Here is an 18,836-nt window from a genome sequence, read left to right on the forward strand (position 1 = left end):
TGTCCGCCAAATAACATTCAAGTAGGGATCGGGCAGTCTCTGAAAATTCTCTACCACGTCCGGGATGTTAGCCCGACTTTTAAAACTTCCGGCTCAATAAATAGGTAAAGAAAATCCAGAAAATATGTCAATTAGAATATCGTTCTCTCTCACTGAGTCCAGCCCGGGGTGATTTCATGAGAGAATATTTTGAATGAGGGAGAACAGGGAGTTTGGAGGACGCAAAGACACAACAGGCTGTACAGTTAGGAAGCAAGGAGTTCAAGGAGCTCTCATATTGCGTCTAGTATATCTAGGCTGTAAGAAAACCGTTTTGGTTCATATATGCATCTCGAATTTTACAAATTTCCCCGGAAAATATTTATATAAAGTTGAAAAATGTAAAAAAAAGCCACACATTTGTTGAAGGTGGGTTCACTGTGATTCATCAGTACACATCCCTAACTACTGCAGCAGTGAAAATTGGGTGCGTGGAATATACCTAACTATATCGGTAAAAAGGTTATATTTATAAATCGTTTTATCAATAAACTTTTGTGCTTCTTTTACACCATTTAGGATTAATATCGATATTTCCCCTTTTATTACAGTTTTAAATTATTTCTACTCAAAATAGCGCTTCAAAATTGATACATGATGTTTTCCCCCTGATTTTTGTTTTACGGCATTTTTCTCTTGGAAATTTTGTTTGAAGGTTCAGGCGTAAGTTAACCCGACCCTCCCTGGCCAATCAATGATTTCTTCTTAGGGACGAGGTGGAATTATTCTTTCAAAATACGATTTTACGGAAGTTTTAAAAGATTTAAAAGATTTAAAGAAAAGATTTAAGGACGGAAGATTTAAAAGTAATATTACCATCTACAATATAATCATTAAAAAAACTAGTTTTCGGCGGATATCTTTGCCATTTCGAGGAAAAATGCCATTTTTTACACATTTTTTTTCTTGAAAATTGCATTATGTGCCGAAACAAAGTGTGGAATCAGACAACTGATTTCATTATGTTAAGTAATCATTTACCTAGTATCCATGTATTTTAATTGTTCTCTGTTACAAAAGAACGGATATACTTTACCAATTTTTGGTGCGTAGTGAAGTCTCGCTAATCCGAACTTATTGGGACCAAACATTGTTCTGATTACTTGATTGTCTGTATTAGCCGAAGTAATGGTAAAAAAACGGTTTGAAACGTAAGTACGAATTATAAGCGCATTGGACCGCGTGAATGGACAAGGCTGTACTCGCTCGACCCCTTCTTCGATGCAACACTATCACGCTGACAACTCAAAGACGCCACTGGTAGTCGTCACTCTGTACTAAATTGCAGTAAATTACGGTAATTTACAGAATTTAAATACAGCATTGAATATTGCACTTAGTCTACAGCTTATATTGTGTAATTTGCAAGTAAAGATATTATACTGTGTTTAAGGCTTGAATATTAAAGAAAATATCCTTGCTGTTAATAAAAAAAGGTTAATTTTCTTTGAAAAAAAATCGCCTTGGAGCTGTTCGTATTAAAAGTGTTCGGATTAGCGGGACACTGTACTATTGTATGCAAGTTAATGTCATATATATAGTTTCATACAAAAAATGATGTGCCTTTGTTATCAATGAGATCACCACTACTGGCCGCTCCAATCACTGCCATTTTTTTCCTTCTTAAGACGCAGCCTACTGCTCTGTCATATTATCCTTGATACGATCACACTGAGCATGTCCTTGGAATGTTATATTACACAATTTTCAGTCGGCTGTTACCTTGTGAAGACTTTATTCAAGTGTTATATCCCCATCAACAAGTTGGACGAATACAAAGTAAGTTTTGTCATCCTTGTGTAGTCTTTCGCGGTTTGATGGATTTACAGCTGAGAGGTGTACCGGATATGCCTACACTACATGTGTCCATCTTTGCATGCAACAGAATTTTATTTTTAAAAGAGTTTAATCGGTATAGTTTTGGTTAAAAACCCTTAGAGTTAAAAGGAGTACTCACGGAAAAGCAATTTTTATACGTGACAATAGGTTTCACTCAAAAAATAATTTACATTGATCCTAGGCTTGAAAGCCGGATTGAGTTATCTGAACATGTAATCCTACATATTGACGAGAATTTCCCTGACATGAGGAAGATTAATTTGGACTCATTTACCATTATTTACTTCGAGGAAAAATTATAGCATCTCTAGCCGCACCAATAGAATCTACTATCACTATGACGTGCTTCAAGTGAAACTAGTCAAATTTATGAAAACATCTACCAATAATAAAGGAAAACTTTTGCCGTTCGTTTCATAACTATGTATCTGATGCATTGAATTAAAAGTCTTTTTGTTAATGGCGTAAGGAAGAGTGCTGCAATGAGAGTGTAATCAAATGACAATTGTAAATCTTGACTTTTTACTTTGCTCTGCGAGTGAAAATGCGAAGCATTTGACAAGTGTATCTCTAAATTAGCCTAGATTTTAAACGGGAATGTATTTTATGGGTGGAAACGTTGCTTATTTATCAAGATTTTACATTTATTTTGATTAATTCCTCGTTAGATGAGACGGCTAATGCACCACTCAAGTAATCATTTTCGACGACTCCTCAATGATCGTAATTTTCATAAATTCTCATGTTCAGGCGACCCGTTTTCTCTCCAGGACAGGGTAAAAAACCGGTTCTCTGAATGTAAAAGTTTATAGAAATCTGGAAGTCATTGATTGATTATAGTCATTTGGAGTTTCACCGCCTATAGCGTTCAACTGAAACTACTAAAAAACAAACTTTGCATCTTCGATTCAGTCTATTTGATATCGACGCTTTACTATTTTTTTGCGAAATCAGATACAATATGGGGAACGAAATAAAGGTTGGAGGCATACTCTGATGTGTCCAAAGGCTGTGTGTGTCTATTAATCCCCTGTAGAATATTTCCAATCCCGTTTCACCTGGCTGAAGACGTAGCACAGTGTTGAAGTAGCTCGATGGAAAATATTTAAATTTACAATATTGCGGGAAAAGTACTGAGAGCATGAAAGTTGAGAGGTAAAAACCATAAAAATTATGAGAACTGGAATGAGTAGAATTTAATTGCTGTTATTTAGAAAGTTATGGTACTTGAAATATTTGAATAATACTTTTGAACCACAAAAGAAATGAAATAAAAATAGTTTGGAAGAATAATTGGCAGTAACAAAATGTATGAACAGAGATCGGAGGGCATTGATGTAATTAGCCTGAAATAACTCAATTACCGACAATCATTCCATTTACATTCCATACTTTACAAGAGTTAGTCCCAATATTTTTTCCTCAACTGATTGCAAACGATTGAGTGTGCCTTAAAAAGTATAGCGAAAGCGTTCACGATGAATCACCTAGAAAAAATTGTGCACTTCCGCAGGATTATTTTATCTCACGACCAGGGATGCCGACTTACAAAAAATATTGGGGGGGGCCCAAACCGGGGATCTTGCCACGGGAAATTTTTTAAGTAGTGAGGTTTAAGTTTTCCTGCATATACACAATTACTTAAACCACTTATTTTTTATCAGAGCGCGACCCGGGTTTCAATGAATTATCATCATCGTCAGGCGATAATTATCAATTAATTATTATTATTATTAATTAGCACCTGAAGATGATGATAATTCATTGAAACCCGGGTCGCGCTCTGATAAAAAATAAGTGGTAAACTTATAATGGAATACCAAAAAGTAAACCAAGAGTTAGTGAATTTTGTTAGTGAGGTTTAAGTTTTTTTTAGTATTTTAGAAGAGTCATATGATCAGCATTAGAACCCTGATAACTCGAATCTCGATATCTGGACACTCGGGGGAAAATGGACAAGCCTGACAGATTTTTTCCTCACACCCATAACGAATTTTTGAGGGAGCTGGGGCCCCCTCAGGCCCCATGGAGTCGGCGCCACTACTCACGACCCAGGTTTCATCCAACAGTCAGGCCATGATCGTGGAATAAAATAATATTGTGGAGGTTTTTAGAGTTTTTTTCTTGTTGTTTCAGTGGAGTTAAACGTCTTAAGCGATACCTCGTGGAAATCGGGAATCGATATCATGAAAATGATAAAAAAGCTCTTTTATTTCCACATATATTTCATTTCTTAACCCACCTTAGTTTAGTCAATGAACACTGTCATCATCAAGGCATGTCAATGTCCAGTGGTGGATCCATGGGGGGAGGGGTTTAAGGGGGATAAATCCCCCATTTTAGACATCCAATTTACACTAGATAGAATGGGGTAATTTTTGTTCGGACCTGCAATATTTGTGGGTGTTTACTCCAAACTTAGCCCCCCCTCGTCCGTATCCGCTACTGTCAATGTCAACATTCATCCTCATAATGACAGTGTATATTGTAAAAACTTAGGTCGGTTAAGAAGTAAAAAATCTTTGGAAATAGAACAGCTGTATAATGATATTGTTGTTTCAACATAACTTCATCTTAGATTCTACAAAGTTACGCCATATACGTTCCTATTAATAATCAAAGAATTAATTACTGCTCGCTTACAATGATAAGTGTTGTGCGCTGATTTTAGGCTTACATTAAGAATCAGTTCCTGCTAAATTTTTTTTCCAATATGTCGTGAGTTACCTCTTCTTCGTACATATCGCGGAAAGTTTTCTCGGTTTATTTTGCCGTTCAGATCTTTTTAAACCAGAAATCAATTGGTGGGTATCTCCATCGAATTAATCATTCCTGACTTTTGGCTCAAAATTAACGGTCTAAACTTAAAACCAAATCATTGGTTTGGATTTTGATTGCTGAATGAGATACGAGGGTATCGTTTTTAACTGAAATTAACTATGTTATGAGGCAATAATTTGCTGTGGATTACGATGGGCTCGTGCCGTATTTCTATGGGAAGATATCAATATTTTATTGCTGGCAGTGGGTGGTCCATTCGTCATTGCTGATTTATAGTAATTACTGGACTCGTACATCCTTGACAGGTTATCTGCTAATTGGACATAATTTATTGCCGGGACTCACGGTCGAATTTCGGTACTTTTCAAAGGTCGAGTGGAAGAAAGGGGTCGTGAAACATTTGGAAAATTTTTTCAAACTCAGTTTTCCCAAATATCTCAAGGCAATTGGACTAATCATCGCAATATATTATCATCATTATTTATGTCGTAAAGGGACGATTTTGCTTCAACTTTTGCTGAATGAATTCATTCAGGGTTCAAATATATTTTATACGGTTATAGCATAGGATACTAGCAATATTGAGAAGATTTTATGTTTCCATATTCAGTATAGTCAATTGATTTTTAATCGTCGAGGTTGATTAGGGAGGTTATAAAATTTTTGATTAGAGAAGATAAAATTTCCGGCGAAAATAACGCCAATTAGCCGGGATTAAGCCTAAATTTGACGCCTCCGACTCATTTCTTTCTGTTGAATGCGAATCCGATTTAAAACTTCTAATTAGTAATAAGCTATGGCGAAATGTATTGGATTGAGCCTTTGAGCTCCAGAAGCTTGGAGTATATTTTCATTTTCATTAATTATTTTCATTTTCATTAATAATTAAATTTTTATTTTCATTTGTTTTCTCGAAGGTGATGAGTATCGTCGTGAGATTTTGGAAATAACCGGCGACTTTGTCCAGGGAGTGTATATTCGGTATTTTAGTGAGAAAAAATAAAATACTTCTAATTCAAACTTATATACTTCACGACCCCTTATTATATATATATATATATTTTTTTTTTTAAATATCACGAGATGTGGGTAAAAAAAAAACATTTGACCCACATCTCGTGATATTAAAAAAAAAAATATATAATACTTCTAATGCAATTACGTCCTAAGCGATGGAAGCTTGAGGAAATAGTTTTGCTCGATTTTTATCTGATGGGAACTCTTTCGGCTTCAGAGGAACAATATACATGCCGTTTTTGAATTTTAAATTGTTAACTATTGATTAAGGAATGCAATACTGTGGGTAAAAAATAGGAAACACGTCGGTCATCGAATAGGAAAGATTTTTATTGCTGATGGATTATTTTCTTTTCGTTAACGCTGATAGAAGTCCTTTATTTATTGAAAATAATTTGGTATGGTACATAATTCCTTTTTCATTTGCTTTATCATAATTTTAGGAATGCCTTGTACTCCATAGAACGCATGACGACATGAAACTATATTTAGCTAGCTTGAAGTAACTATGTCTTTTGTTCCCCAGGAAATGTAAATATCGACTAACAACTTTATGCCTAAAATTCACAGTTTTCCTAAATGGCGACGATATAATAAGATAAAAAAATATCAGGAAGAAATTTTCTTTTGCTGAAACCGCCTTGTTCACATAAAATCAACCGATTCCTCGTAGCACTATCAAGTTAAGTTTGCGTGGGTTTCTGTAAACCAAGCGATTAAAATCGCTTTAAACTGGAATATTGTGTTATTCTCATCGTATGAATAGATCACTGATGTGATATCTTTGACACCAGACTACGAGGTGGGGAATTATTATTCATTCAAATTTTCCTGACCTAGTGATGATATTTCAGATGTTAGCTTCTATTATACTCGAGCAAACTTCCTTGGAATAACCAGTTTCTCATCTGTGGGAAGGTACATACGCACAAACCAGTATGGTCCACTCCGAAAGGAAAAACATGTCAAGATAAAAAATTACTATTCAAGCAACAATGAAAGGCCCGAGGCAGAGAAAATGAAATGGGTAGCTCTTTGAATTATTATTTAGCTTTTAAGTCACGTCTCTTCATTTTCAAAATACATTTTTAACCTGGGCTTATCTTATGTACGAGGAGCCGAAGGCAATTTTTCGCGTTCCCTCGTCTCGAAAGAGAAATTATAATGCTAAGGAGGATGTACTAGGAATCATCCACTAAAATTCAATTGCGGTGAGGCATACTTAGACAGTTAATCAAAACAGTAACCCCTCCAATGCGAAAGGTTTATAAGGTTACGCCTGTAAAAAATGTACATTTTAATTACTAGAAATAATCGTCCAATCATCGCTGGTTAACCATCCTAAGATTGGTTTGACGCAGCTCTCCACTCAATGCTCCTATCAGCTAATCTTTTTACATCAATGCATTTCTCCTCTTTCACATCCTTCTTTGCCTGTTCCCTATATTTCTTTTTAGGCATTCCTTTTCCGTTCTTGCCATCTACTAGTCCCTCGACGATTGTTCCCATCATTTCTCAAGATATGACTGATTAGGTTGTTCTGTTATCTTATTAAGGTTTCTCTTCCCTCTTCCTCGTCTAAGGAAGTCTTGAATCCGTTCTGAATTAATATAAAGTACTGTTTACTTGTAAATTCTGTTTTTTTAATGCGGTCGTGCGTAAAAATGTGCGTACGACTTTAAAGATTTTTTCGTATTTTAACTGGTGGCTTAAGTAAGGTCAACCGTTGAATCCGCTTCGCCTCTGAGGTACCAAAATGACTGTGCTATTACAAAACGAAACGGGGGTTTTCAAGATGCTAAACTGGAGTTTTACGTTGGTCTTCTTATATCCGATTTGTTCTCGATTATGCGCTTGAGGTTTGAAACTACCATTAGAACCGAAAATTATAATTTTCAGCCGGTCGTTATTTCTGAGGGATTTTTCTGTTTCACTTTGGGTTTCTATCGAGGAACGGCGCTTTTGCATGATCGGCTGGGTTAATGGGTCCCTTAAGAAAGTGTGTCTCGTGCGAAGATGAGCTCGTAAATATTAACCCGCTTCTTTTTCTCGCGCTCGGGGGAAAAATGGCCATAAAAGTGGCGGTTAAACAGCTGAAGATCAGTTAACAACCCGATCACGAATTTGGCTCAAGCCCCGCTCCAGTTAATGCTCACATAAACATTCGACCTCATTCGAAATTTGACAATCAACGCACCATTACGACCACCATCAAGTCCAATCATTTGCCTTTTCGGGTCTCAAAAAACCTTTCTGCTACACTCAGGGAATAATGTAATCTCTTTCATTTTTTTGTGAAACTATCCACCACGATTCGCTTTTGTTTTTATTTTTTCATTAAAGAAAATGACGCGCTTAAACTATGTTGCCATATTAAAGTCCTTTATTGATTCAGTTGAAATGGTTAAACGAAGAGGCCACAAAGGAATGGAATTTAATAGCCTCACGCTGAATGGTGACTAAATTTCATTATTATGTCGAAATATGAGAGTTAATAAAGGCTCAGTAAATTTCATAGTCGATGAAGAAAAGTGATTGATTCCATTGGGGAGAGAATTTATTCGGTCGGAACAGCAGACGGAAGAGATGGTTCCATTAGTGATAATCTGGTTGTGGGCCTCTAGAAAAGTGAGTCAGTGCGTGTAAGACGAAGAGGTTTTCCTATTCTAATTAAACAAACAATATTGAAACAATATTCTATTCAGAAACAGATTTTTCTTCGCGCTATTTTAGTGTGGGGTCTAATATCGAAATTAATAGAGAAGCTTCATTTTTCTCGTAAGCATTATTATGTATGAGTGTTGACCGATTCGACCGCTTAGTAGTTCAGATCAGATTACGTTTAGAAATAAAACGAGTAATTTTTAAACTAGGGTCACTTTTGACGGTATCGAAATAATTAGAAAATAAAATATGTCATCTTTGCAAAACAATAAACGTTATTTCACTTAACATTTATGGCTTAATAAACTTAAAAATGAAGCCATTCAATCTGGTTGTCTGCTCCAAATCTTCAGTGCAGCCATCGCATAAGGTTCGTCAAAAACATATTGCTATTTATGTAGATTTAAAACATTGGCGGCGATGATGGCTTTTAATTGAATCTGTAGTTCCTATTTCTATGGTCTGGGGCAGTCATCACATCTACAGACTTGTACGATAAGCTTACGGTATGTATTCTAATGGATCAGCGTTTTATTTTTTTTAAATCATTAATTACTGCCCCTTAATTTTATTTTTGGAATAAGTTAGATGTGTAGATGTTATGAAATAAAAGTTTGGGTCAATTCTGAGATGAATTATTTTTGTAAAGTTAATAAAAGGTATTTTAACATCGATGATAATCTCATAAAAGACCAGTGAAAGAATGTTTTACATGTTCTGTTTCTCACAAAAAGTCTTAGCTTTTAAAATAAGCCATGAATAATGGCTCGAAGACAAATTGGAGGTGAAATAGAAAGAATTACATGATTCAAGGTTCGTGTTTTTGGCGAAAATGCGAAAAATTAAAATGTGTATAAAACCCACAAAATATGTTTTTCGTAAAAAATTATTTAATAACACAGGAATTTTTATCCAAATCTAAGACCCTAAGGCACCCAAACCTGAGACCATTATATTTGTTGAATAGAGGTGGAATGACCCTTTAATTAACGGGTCGCCATGAGAATTGGTTGAATTTTCTCTTGATAATGACACGGGAGTGTTGAAATAGGACGAGTTTGTATCGAAAAAGCTATGTGGTTTTTTAGTATATTTTTATAACCACAAGCAAGCTCCACAAATTTTGCGCGAAAAAGATTGAAGGTACGCGATAGGATGCTAAGGTTTAGTATTTTAAGAATCTTAGCGAATGAGTGGAATATTTTCCCTGTTATCCTGCTAGCAATGATAGGTATTCTGAACTGGAAGACATCTTGGTAATATCCATGATAACAACTGTTTGGGTCCTAAATTTCGAGATCTTTAGATAGAAGAAACTTGTTTTCCTGCGGATGATTTCTCAGTGAAAATATTTTCGAAGGTATATCGTGGAGATCAAAGATCTCGTTCAAGTTATATCTCCCGAAAATTTTCAAACTGCCGACCATCAATTTCCTCCCTGGTTGACTCACAAAATTTCTTCATTTTCTTCCGTTCATCCACCTCGCTGACTTATTGGAGCCGTCGGACAATGAGGAAATCAATTAAAACGTTAGGTCGACACCTGCGGTGACGTCACAATAATAACGGCTCTAATGATCAGGCAAGTCGATCAATTAATTTGGGTGTTTGACAGCCGATGTGAGCCCTCTGGCAGGCTTCTCTTGATATCTTAACTTCGACGGCTGTCAAATTTTCTCTCCTAATCAATAGCCTGCGTCCTGTATCCGCGCCAAACACCTTCCATGAGGGCCTATCATGGGTAGACATGAAGCAGGTAAAGAGCCACTCTTTAGTGCTTGAATTAAAGGAAGTGGACCACGTCAATCTCACACAAGAAATTCTTTGGAATGCAAAATACCAATAAATACTGGAGTGAATAATTATTTGGTTGTATTTTCTATCTCCATGAAGGACTAGCTAGTTTGCCTTTCCATTTAAAAATTACTTACCCTGTAATTATGGCGATGGAATTGCTCCTGCCTATAATTACCGACCAGCAGTTAAGAGTCTCTTCAAATGGATAATGATTGGCCTGCTGAGTGCATTCATCTCACATGCTGATGAAGTCATAAACCTGCTTCCATCTCTTTCACCCGGAGCGAATCAATCACTGCCTTCGATGGCTACATTCGTTCACATGTTCGCGCTGAGCAGCATTCATCGACATAGTTGTATGCGCATTTGAAGTGTTACTTTTTTTGGTGCGAAACGTGATTTGGTATCCACCCTGATGCCTCTGAAATCCATAGTTTGAATATCTTAACTCACATCCAGTCTTGGCGCCATACTACTTGCTGTGATCCCATTCTACGCTGATTTGCTTCTAACCTTTCATGGATGTGTGGTTATATAGAGTACCTTTTCACCTTTAAATCACTATGCAGTTTCAAAATTTAATTTGAGAGAGAGATTGAGGTCTCGTCGCCTAGGTAACATTTTGTTTATGGTCCCGGATTTAACGTTAATGGTGGAAAGGGCAGAATAGAGTAAAATGAAAGGCCGTTCATATAAGTTTTCATGTTAACGGTGAAGGAAGCTAGAATTTATCTGGCCCACTTGTGTCAGTTTACATATATTTAGAGTAGTTTTAAATATACAATAGTACTGATGTTTTATGCAAGCCCTCATTTGTTTCAGACCCATTCCCTCTCTATAAGATAGATAATCCTCTCTCGAAAACCGGAAACAGCCCTTACCATTTTACTACTTTTTCACATTGATAACTCATGTTCGTTCCTCTCAAACTGACCAGTGGTCAGTGACCACCCACCAGAGAAGTTTTATTTGGCTAATTCCAGTGTGAGTTACCTTCAAACTTGTGTATTTATGTTTACTCAACTTCCCGAGAAAAATGTGGTACAGATTTTGTTGCAACCAGGGCCGGATTGGAATAAACTATAAATTTTATGAAAACTACTTTACTGGGAGAATTAAAAAAAAACTTGGTGATATTCCACTACGATTTATTTTTCCCGACCGTTTTTAACGCTAACGCGACACATCCCAGGATACATCCTAAAAGTTTTTTGGCGGTGCGCTAGATACGAGGGTAATTGTGAACGTAAATGCCGCTTTGAAATAAAAATCAAACCAGTGAAGTTAGAACAACTCCATTATTTATATCTCAAACTAAAACTTTACTTAATTTTTCCACAAGGTCACCGAAACTATTCAAGCATATTTCGTATCTTTTAAGGGTATTTGTTCTATTGGCCATTTCATAAAAAAATCTGCCGCGTGTGGAAGGAGCCAACCGGTCACGGCGTTTTGAAGTTCTCCGTCATTGTTGAACCGCTGAGGCAAAATCACTGACAAGAGAAGGCATGCCGCTCCTTTCTTCGTCGATAATATACAAGAATTGCCATGAGAAAAAATTCCCCTGGACCGGGAATCGAACCACGGACCTTTGGCTTTTCGGGCCACTGCGCAGACCACTACGCTATCCTGTAGTTTAAAAATGCACTGCACTAGTTTCTGTAGTTTAAAAATGGTGAGTTTTCGACCTAAACACCATCAATAATATTGGTTCCTACGGGCATCGCTTATCCAGGGTTAAAATTTCGTGACATAATTTTTCTCCACCCTGCATAGGCCATATGTTCTTTCGCTCTGGTAGCATATTTGCGGCCATTTTGACCACGATACATTGGCTTTATTGTGCGAGCACCATACTTCTTGGTACGTTAGAAGGTTTCATGTTGAAATAAAAGATGTTGCACTCTTTTAAAACATTTTTAGACTCGCTCAACGCACACCGTGACTACATGTAACATCTAGAAATGTAAAAAAACAGTAACACTTGGTGCTATTCATAAATTATTTTGTTATAACCTGAGGTTTCAGAGTGAGTTTCGAGATGGAGTGGAAACGTGACATAATGAAGAAGCAGGAGCAATTTCCACAATTTTAAATTTATTGGTACGTACTACTGGTTTCGCTTTACTGCATCGTCAGGTACAATATATATCAAGTGTGCACCGTCTTAAATAGGGAAGGTAGGATGGGGGTGGTAAGATGGTGCGTATCCTGCATTTCCTCTTTAAGACGTTGCACACTTGATATATATTGTACCTGATGATATTGTAAAGAGAACCGGTAGTACCAATCAATTTAAAATTGTGGAAATTGCTCCTGCTTCTTCATTAATTATTTTGTTTTGAAGTTTTACGCATATTATATATTTTACGATTCAGTTGAGATATTATATGAAGGTAGACCTGATAGAATGAATGGTATTAGCAAACGCTTCGTTTTTTCAGCTTTGGACTGCAGCAGTTGTAGGCCGTAATTAGCACAGAATGGTAGTATTTCAAAGATATTCCACTTTAATTCATTCGCTGAGTTGATAATTATTTCTGTGGAGTGGCGATGGGGAATCCCTCATTCTCGACAAATTTCTATCCCCTCGAGCATCTTGCCTTCGCTCCTCCCATTCAAGTCCGCTTAAATTCGAGATCTTAAGATCGATAGCGATCGGCATTCATCTTCGCGGATTCGTTCCTTCCATAACGTGCGTCCCCGCCCGCCCACCTTCGAAAGGGTTCTCAACGTTCTCAAGTGCACGCGCTTCTTCAGTGGAGGGCAACGGGCGTGTTTGCTGTCGATAGATACTCAATGGCTATAATTACCCCTTGTAATCAATGGATGGAATGATGTTACCCTAAATTGAGGTTCCGTATTATCTATTGAGTGGTGTATAGAATCGATAGGGGACGAATGAAATCACCAAGAATTAGAGGGGTACATATGGGCGCACCCAGCGAGGGGCAGGGGGGCAGCTGACCCTCCCCCCCCCCCTAGAAGCAAAAATCGCAAAATTCTTTAAAGGCCGTCTTACACGGTGCACGGAATAACGCAGTTTAGAGCTGCATTTATTTCTAAAATGGCGAGGAATTGCGCGAATGCATGAACGAAATTATAACAGGGGCCATTTTGCCGTCTCGCATCCACGCATTCTCCCATGTGTTCTAGCAATTCGCCGCTTTACACTGCGCAATTTTGATTGCGCCTTCGCATGTACGTCGTCAGATTGCGCAATTCCGTGTACCGTGTAAAACGGCCGTAAGCAAAATCAGTTCTGAATTGAAACGAAATGTATTTTTAAAATTTTCTTTAAACCCACGAAAAATGATAAGTATTAGGATAAGATATGTAACTAAGATAAAACAGTTTTTTTCAAAGAAATAATATCATAAACTAATAAAGTGCTGTTATACTTTTCTTATAATGTTGGTTTCATTCACTTTTTCCATGCTTAATTGTCACAACTTGGCTTGCCCCCCCCCCACTCTAGACCATGGCTTACCCCCTAGTTATGGTCCTGGGTACGCCCTTGGGGGTGCATCGACAGAAAGATTTAAGCTCGAATAATACATTCGAGGATTCTTAAGTCCGCCGCTAGAACTGTTGTCACATCGCGCGCAATAAAATCAAATTTCAAAATTGATTCTCGAGGCACTACCGGTCACCTCTATCCACTTTTCACGAGAAAATAAGGGGCAATAACACGCAACTGAGCTAATACATCAAATAAACCACAAATTCTATGCTTGGAAGACGATTTACCACTAAAAAAGTCATATTGAAATGAATAAAAGATCGTAGCACTTTTCCACAAAATTAAAAAAAGTCGAAAAGTGCTACGATATTTTATTTATTTAAATATGTCTAACTTCCACCAATTGAAGCCTGAATCTGTTGAACTTACTAAAAAAGACTTTAATTTACTAAAAAGAACTTACATTAGGGACTTTTCCAGTCGGCCTTTAAATAAACGTTGTCATCCACTGCATCTTAAAATGGTCTTACTGAAGTCACCACTTGCTTCGCTGATTGTCAAAGCGATCCGAATTTCACGGAAACATGAACTTGTTAGGGCTTCCAACCCACATTTATATTAGTGATGATGTGACCTATATCAAATTCGTAATTTTTTATGCTATCATTTTTGCAATTGCAAACACTCTACTGCAATATAACTGAGACCTTCAGGCTTGACCTTGTGAAACCTCTCCATATTGGAAATAAAGGAGTTAAACTTTGTGAGATTCATTATTATATTAATATGGGCAAGACCGTAACGTAGTTACCTGAAGATGTAACTACGTTACGAAATCCGGTTCGTGCCCATATTAATAAAATAGTGAACTCTACTGCAAAATATTGGAATGAAGGGAAACACACTGAACTCATACGCCGCTCTGCGGAGATTTTCGAAAACCGATTAAAAAGCGGCCAAAGAGGCGATACAAACCTTTTATTGGATGGAGCGGTGTTGACCTCCATGTTGACCTCCTCTTTAACATAAGGGTATAAAAGAGTATTAGAGTGGATAGTGAATATCACCTCCATCGCCCTACACATATATTATACCTTGCCTGTCAATTGGTGGTACTAATCTTTGGCCTTGAGAATCGAAATACATCTAAGGAAACATCTATTTGAAATATGAAATAAGCAAATAAAGTTCCTATTCTTCTCAATTATAAAAGGGGCGTGCCCTGTTTTTGCGCGAAATCCTATTGTGGTGAGGATAACTTTCATGTCTCTTTATTTGAGGCGTGCAGACTCCGCTGCCAGCATATCACTCGCTGCACGCCAAACCTTCCCACTACACACGCTGGGCTTAGATTGCTTGAGCCATTGAGGAAAAATATCTTTCAGAGCGACTCAGAAAATATATTCATAGATCTCGCTTTATTTCCACGTCCAATGGAAACGATAAATTAAGAGTGATACTTTGCCGAGGGGATAGGCATCCGAATAGGGTAGTTTCCTTCATCAAAGAAAACGAAAGGTATTGATTGCGATTCGTTACCCACCATTAGTGTATTCGTAATATACAAATTATTTTGTTTTAGAAATCCCAGTTTAGACGAATGGAAGAGTAGATAGGAGTTTTACATCGTCTGAGATTACCAATGCATGCACGAGGCAAAGACCTCAGGGAAGCATTCCTTAATAATCAACTATTAAAACTGCCTATGGTCGGAAAGTTTCCTGCGTTTGATAAGGTATTAATAATCGTCATTTAAGCCAAGCGCTACCTGCTAGCTGGGTACTCTGTTACCTGCTAGCAACCTGCATCGCAGTGGCGCACATATTCTCGCCCCAAGTGCATCTCACTCGGTGGCAGCGGGAAGCAGAATGACGTCACACGGGGTTTTCCCAGCATTCATACTTAGCCGTCGCGTTTTCGCGCTCTTGAAAACCTTCACTTTTCATTTAATCGCGAAAAATAGATATCGTCATTTAAAAATCTAAAAGCGGTAAATGCATACTCCAGGAGTAATAATCTTTCGATTTAGGCAATAAAAATATTATAGGAAACCACCCTATTCGTTTAATAACATATAATAAATAAATTATAATCCCATAAATAATATTCCCCACGAATAATAAGGGCCTGAAATAAATGCGAGGCGGAACTTCGTTGGCGCATTTTCTTTGTATTTATTTACGGCTGGTGTCCTAGCAACCCCTGCAACACACCAATCGAAGCGGCTTTCGGGGTGCTTTGTAGATTTACATGGAGATGCACCCACCTTTTCCATATTATCCGGCATCTATATCATAAAATAATATTTAAAAAACACTTTCTTTCCGAAAACAGTTTAATAAACAATAAGAGCTAAAAAATAAGCTTAATATCACCATGAGAATTAATCGTGGGTGATGATTAGGTTTAGATTTTTATATTGTGTGCGAATCCTTACTCACCTTACACTCACACTGAAACGGTAAGACTGGTCCCATAACCTTTATATGTCATTTTCCCTTAGTGCGCGTTAAAACGCACAATCAAAACCGCTGATGAGGAGGTTTATATACTCATCGGCAGCTTGAGCTTTACCCATTATATGTTGGAATCACATTTGTGGGCAAACGAATGAACTACTCACATTTTAGGCTCTTCTACAATAATTTATTATAAACCTAATTAACGATTTATTCTCTGTTCAATGAACAGCTTAATTTTACTTTTTAGCGAATTTTTCCTGCTATTGGAAAATGCGTGTTTATTTTTATAAATACGAATTTCTTTTAGGATATTTTTATTTTGCTCACGTTTGCAGTGAGTGAGCCTCTTCGCACGATGCTTCGAGCGCCGATGACGCGGTGGGAAAATGAAATGCAAGCAGTCATCACCGAGGTAGGTGGGTACATCGCATTCCACTTTTTCCTCCTCACACCGATTCATTGATTTGGGTCATAACCGGCGGGTACGCACGTTGTCACACATTCCTGCTGCTGCCGCCGCTTCGGCCGGTTCTATCGTGCTGGTTCGCGAGGCTCTTTTGTGAGCATTTGCGACGTTGATTAATGACTTTCGAGTTCCCGCTGCAAAACGTGAAAGTCAATATGAATGGTTTCACGCGGTCCGAATTCTTTGCGGCGGCGGTTCTGCGCGATTGATTTGGCTAATTGATGGTATTCCGATCTAACCTTTGTAGCTGTCTTTTTTGCGTCGTGACCGTGTGCGTCAATGTTTAACGAATGTCGGAAAGCAGAAATTAGAGGTGGTATTTTACTGTCGGCATGCTCCTGTAGTTGGAAATAAGCTTTCACTCCCGGTAACATCATCACATAGAAACGCTTTTTATGGTTCAAAGATATTTTTTGTAACCGACCCTATCTAACACACAAGTATGTGGACCATATAGACGTCTTTGTTTGATTATGTTATCAATCAGAAGTTCCACAAAATATCGCCACTACTGTTGTCTTGGTCAACGATTTTTTTAGCTGAAATAACAATTTCTGGTATCTTTAAAAAAGATAATATTCTCACTGTAGATACATGGGGTTTCTATACAAATACATCGTCATCGAGTAACCTCATCATCACCACCCGAAGAAGGTACATCAACTTTGCAGACCGGTTCGAATTACATTTTATTGCAGAGATTATTGCACTTGATTAGGCCTTATTTTAGTCTTGATATAAAATTCCATTCGAATTAGCTAAAATCCTCAGATTTTACAATTTTTATGACGTTTATTTCCCGTTGTCGGACATTGTTGTTGAAATTCCAGGTTTTGTGTTTTGATGATTTCTTCAATTATTCGATGGCCTCGTGCGTGAGGAACCATGTCCCTCTTTTATGATTGTGGTTGATGCGTCAAGGCTACGGAGTTTTCAACAGATTTTTAGATTGGCATACCATTAATTTTCTTGCCCGGGTATGATAATTCAAGTGTTAAAATACAGCAAAAAAGGATAAAAAAAAAACTTTTTGAACCACTTTGTATTTCCATGAATCGCCTTTGTCATAGTAAGTATTCGTTAGCTAATTTGATAATGGTGCTGAAATGTATACTGTAAATTGCTAAATACTATTAGTTTGTGGTCTGTACGTAATTTAAGAAACTTTTGGGTAGTTATTGATTATTTATAGATCCTGAAATTTGATTTTTAGGTTAAGGCGCAACATTTTCTTCAGCGGAATGCAACAAAAATGATTTTTTTTCGGACTATTTGAGAAATTTCCCCAGATAACCCATCTTTACCGAATTTTATTCCAGTATGGATAGTTAGATACTAGATGTTTTGAGTGTTATTCTTGTGGTGGCAACAGAGCTTGGCCTTGGATATTTGGCTCTCTGCAGCTAGTTTTGAATGAAAAATATCAGTACGTACTATCTTTATTTTCAGGCAGCCAGCCCCAGTCTAAAACCATGAGATGACTTGATCCGCTGATTATTCGAATTCTAATTTTGCAGTTGATTGAACGGAATGAATGAAAAAGTTGACGTACCGTTTTGGACGGAAGTGCTCCTTGATGCGTGTGATCGGGCACCCCTCGCGGAATCCATGATGTTCTTTTGTTATGCATGCGTCACGTTGCCACACACAGTTTCTGGTGAGAGCCAAGTCCATGGACTATCAGATCTGTAACATGCAGAGAAGGAAAAAGAAAAATATATTACTATTTCCTCATGGATACATATTAAATAAATATAATAATTTTTCCCTCATGGATAGAACGAACTCTGAAGAAAATATACTTTCTCATACCGCAGGTTCCGGTTAACTCATCAGGACTGAAGGACTTTACCTCCATTAAGAGGTCATTTCATATACTCAAATCATCCCTTCATGAAAGACTAAATGCATGCAAAAAGTTGATTTATAAAACTTTTGGGTAAACCCCCATCTTATGGCTAAACAGTGAAAGTTTCGTCCCCTCTTCCGGGGAGTAAAAAACAGGATAACAATTGAATGTATAAGAACGCAATATTGTTATTTCATTATTTGTTATTTCAAAAAACTCCTGCTTCGTCTTCCAGCGAACAAGGTGAGGTTGTATTCATTGAAGAATTCATTGGACGAGTTCTCTTATTACTTACGGAAATAGTTACATGATCAATTAAAGTAAATGAATGTCTAATAGAATGCGTGGTAACGAGAAATCGTAATGCAATACTTCTGTCGAGAAAGTACCACCGTAGTGTGGCCTATTCAAGCAGATTCCTGTCCCAATTAACCGGAGGTCACTCACAGTAATTATTTA

General features: G+C 37.3%; 1 protein-coding gene across 1 annotated transcript in view; it reads right to left on the minus strand.

The window, feature by feature from the left end:
* The window catches only part of LOC124164189 (serine proteinase stubble-like), a 230,694-nt gene that overhangs the window by 67,887 nt on the left and 143,971 nt on the right, over nt 1-18,836 (minus strand). Inside the window, exon 3 of the mRNA XM_046541398.1 lies at nt 18,081-18,214. Coding sequence (XP_046397354.1) covers nt 18,081-18,138 — 58 coding nt within the window. The 5' untranslated portion in view covers nt 18,139-18,214. The remainder of the gene's footprint in view (nt 1-18,080; nt 18,215-18,836) is intronic.

The sequence above is a fragment of the Ischnura elegans genome, chromosome 8 (genome assembly GCF_921293095.1).
Source record: "Ischnura elegans chromosome 8, ioIscEleg1.1, whole genome shotgun sequence".
NCBI classification, from domain to species: domain Eukaryota; kingdom Metazoa; phylum Arthropoda; class Insecta; order Odonata; family Coenagrionidae; genus Ischnura; species Ischnura elegans.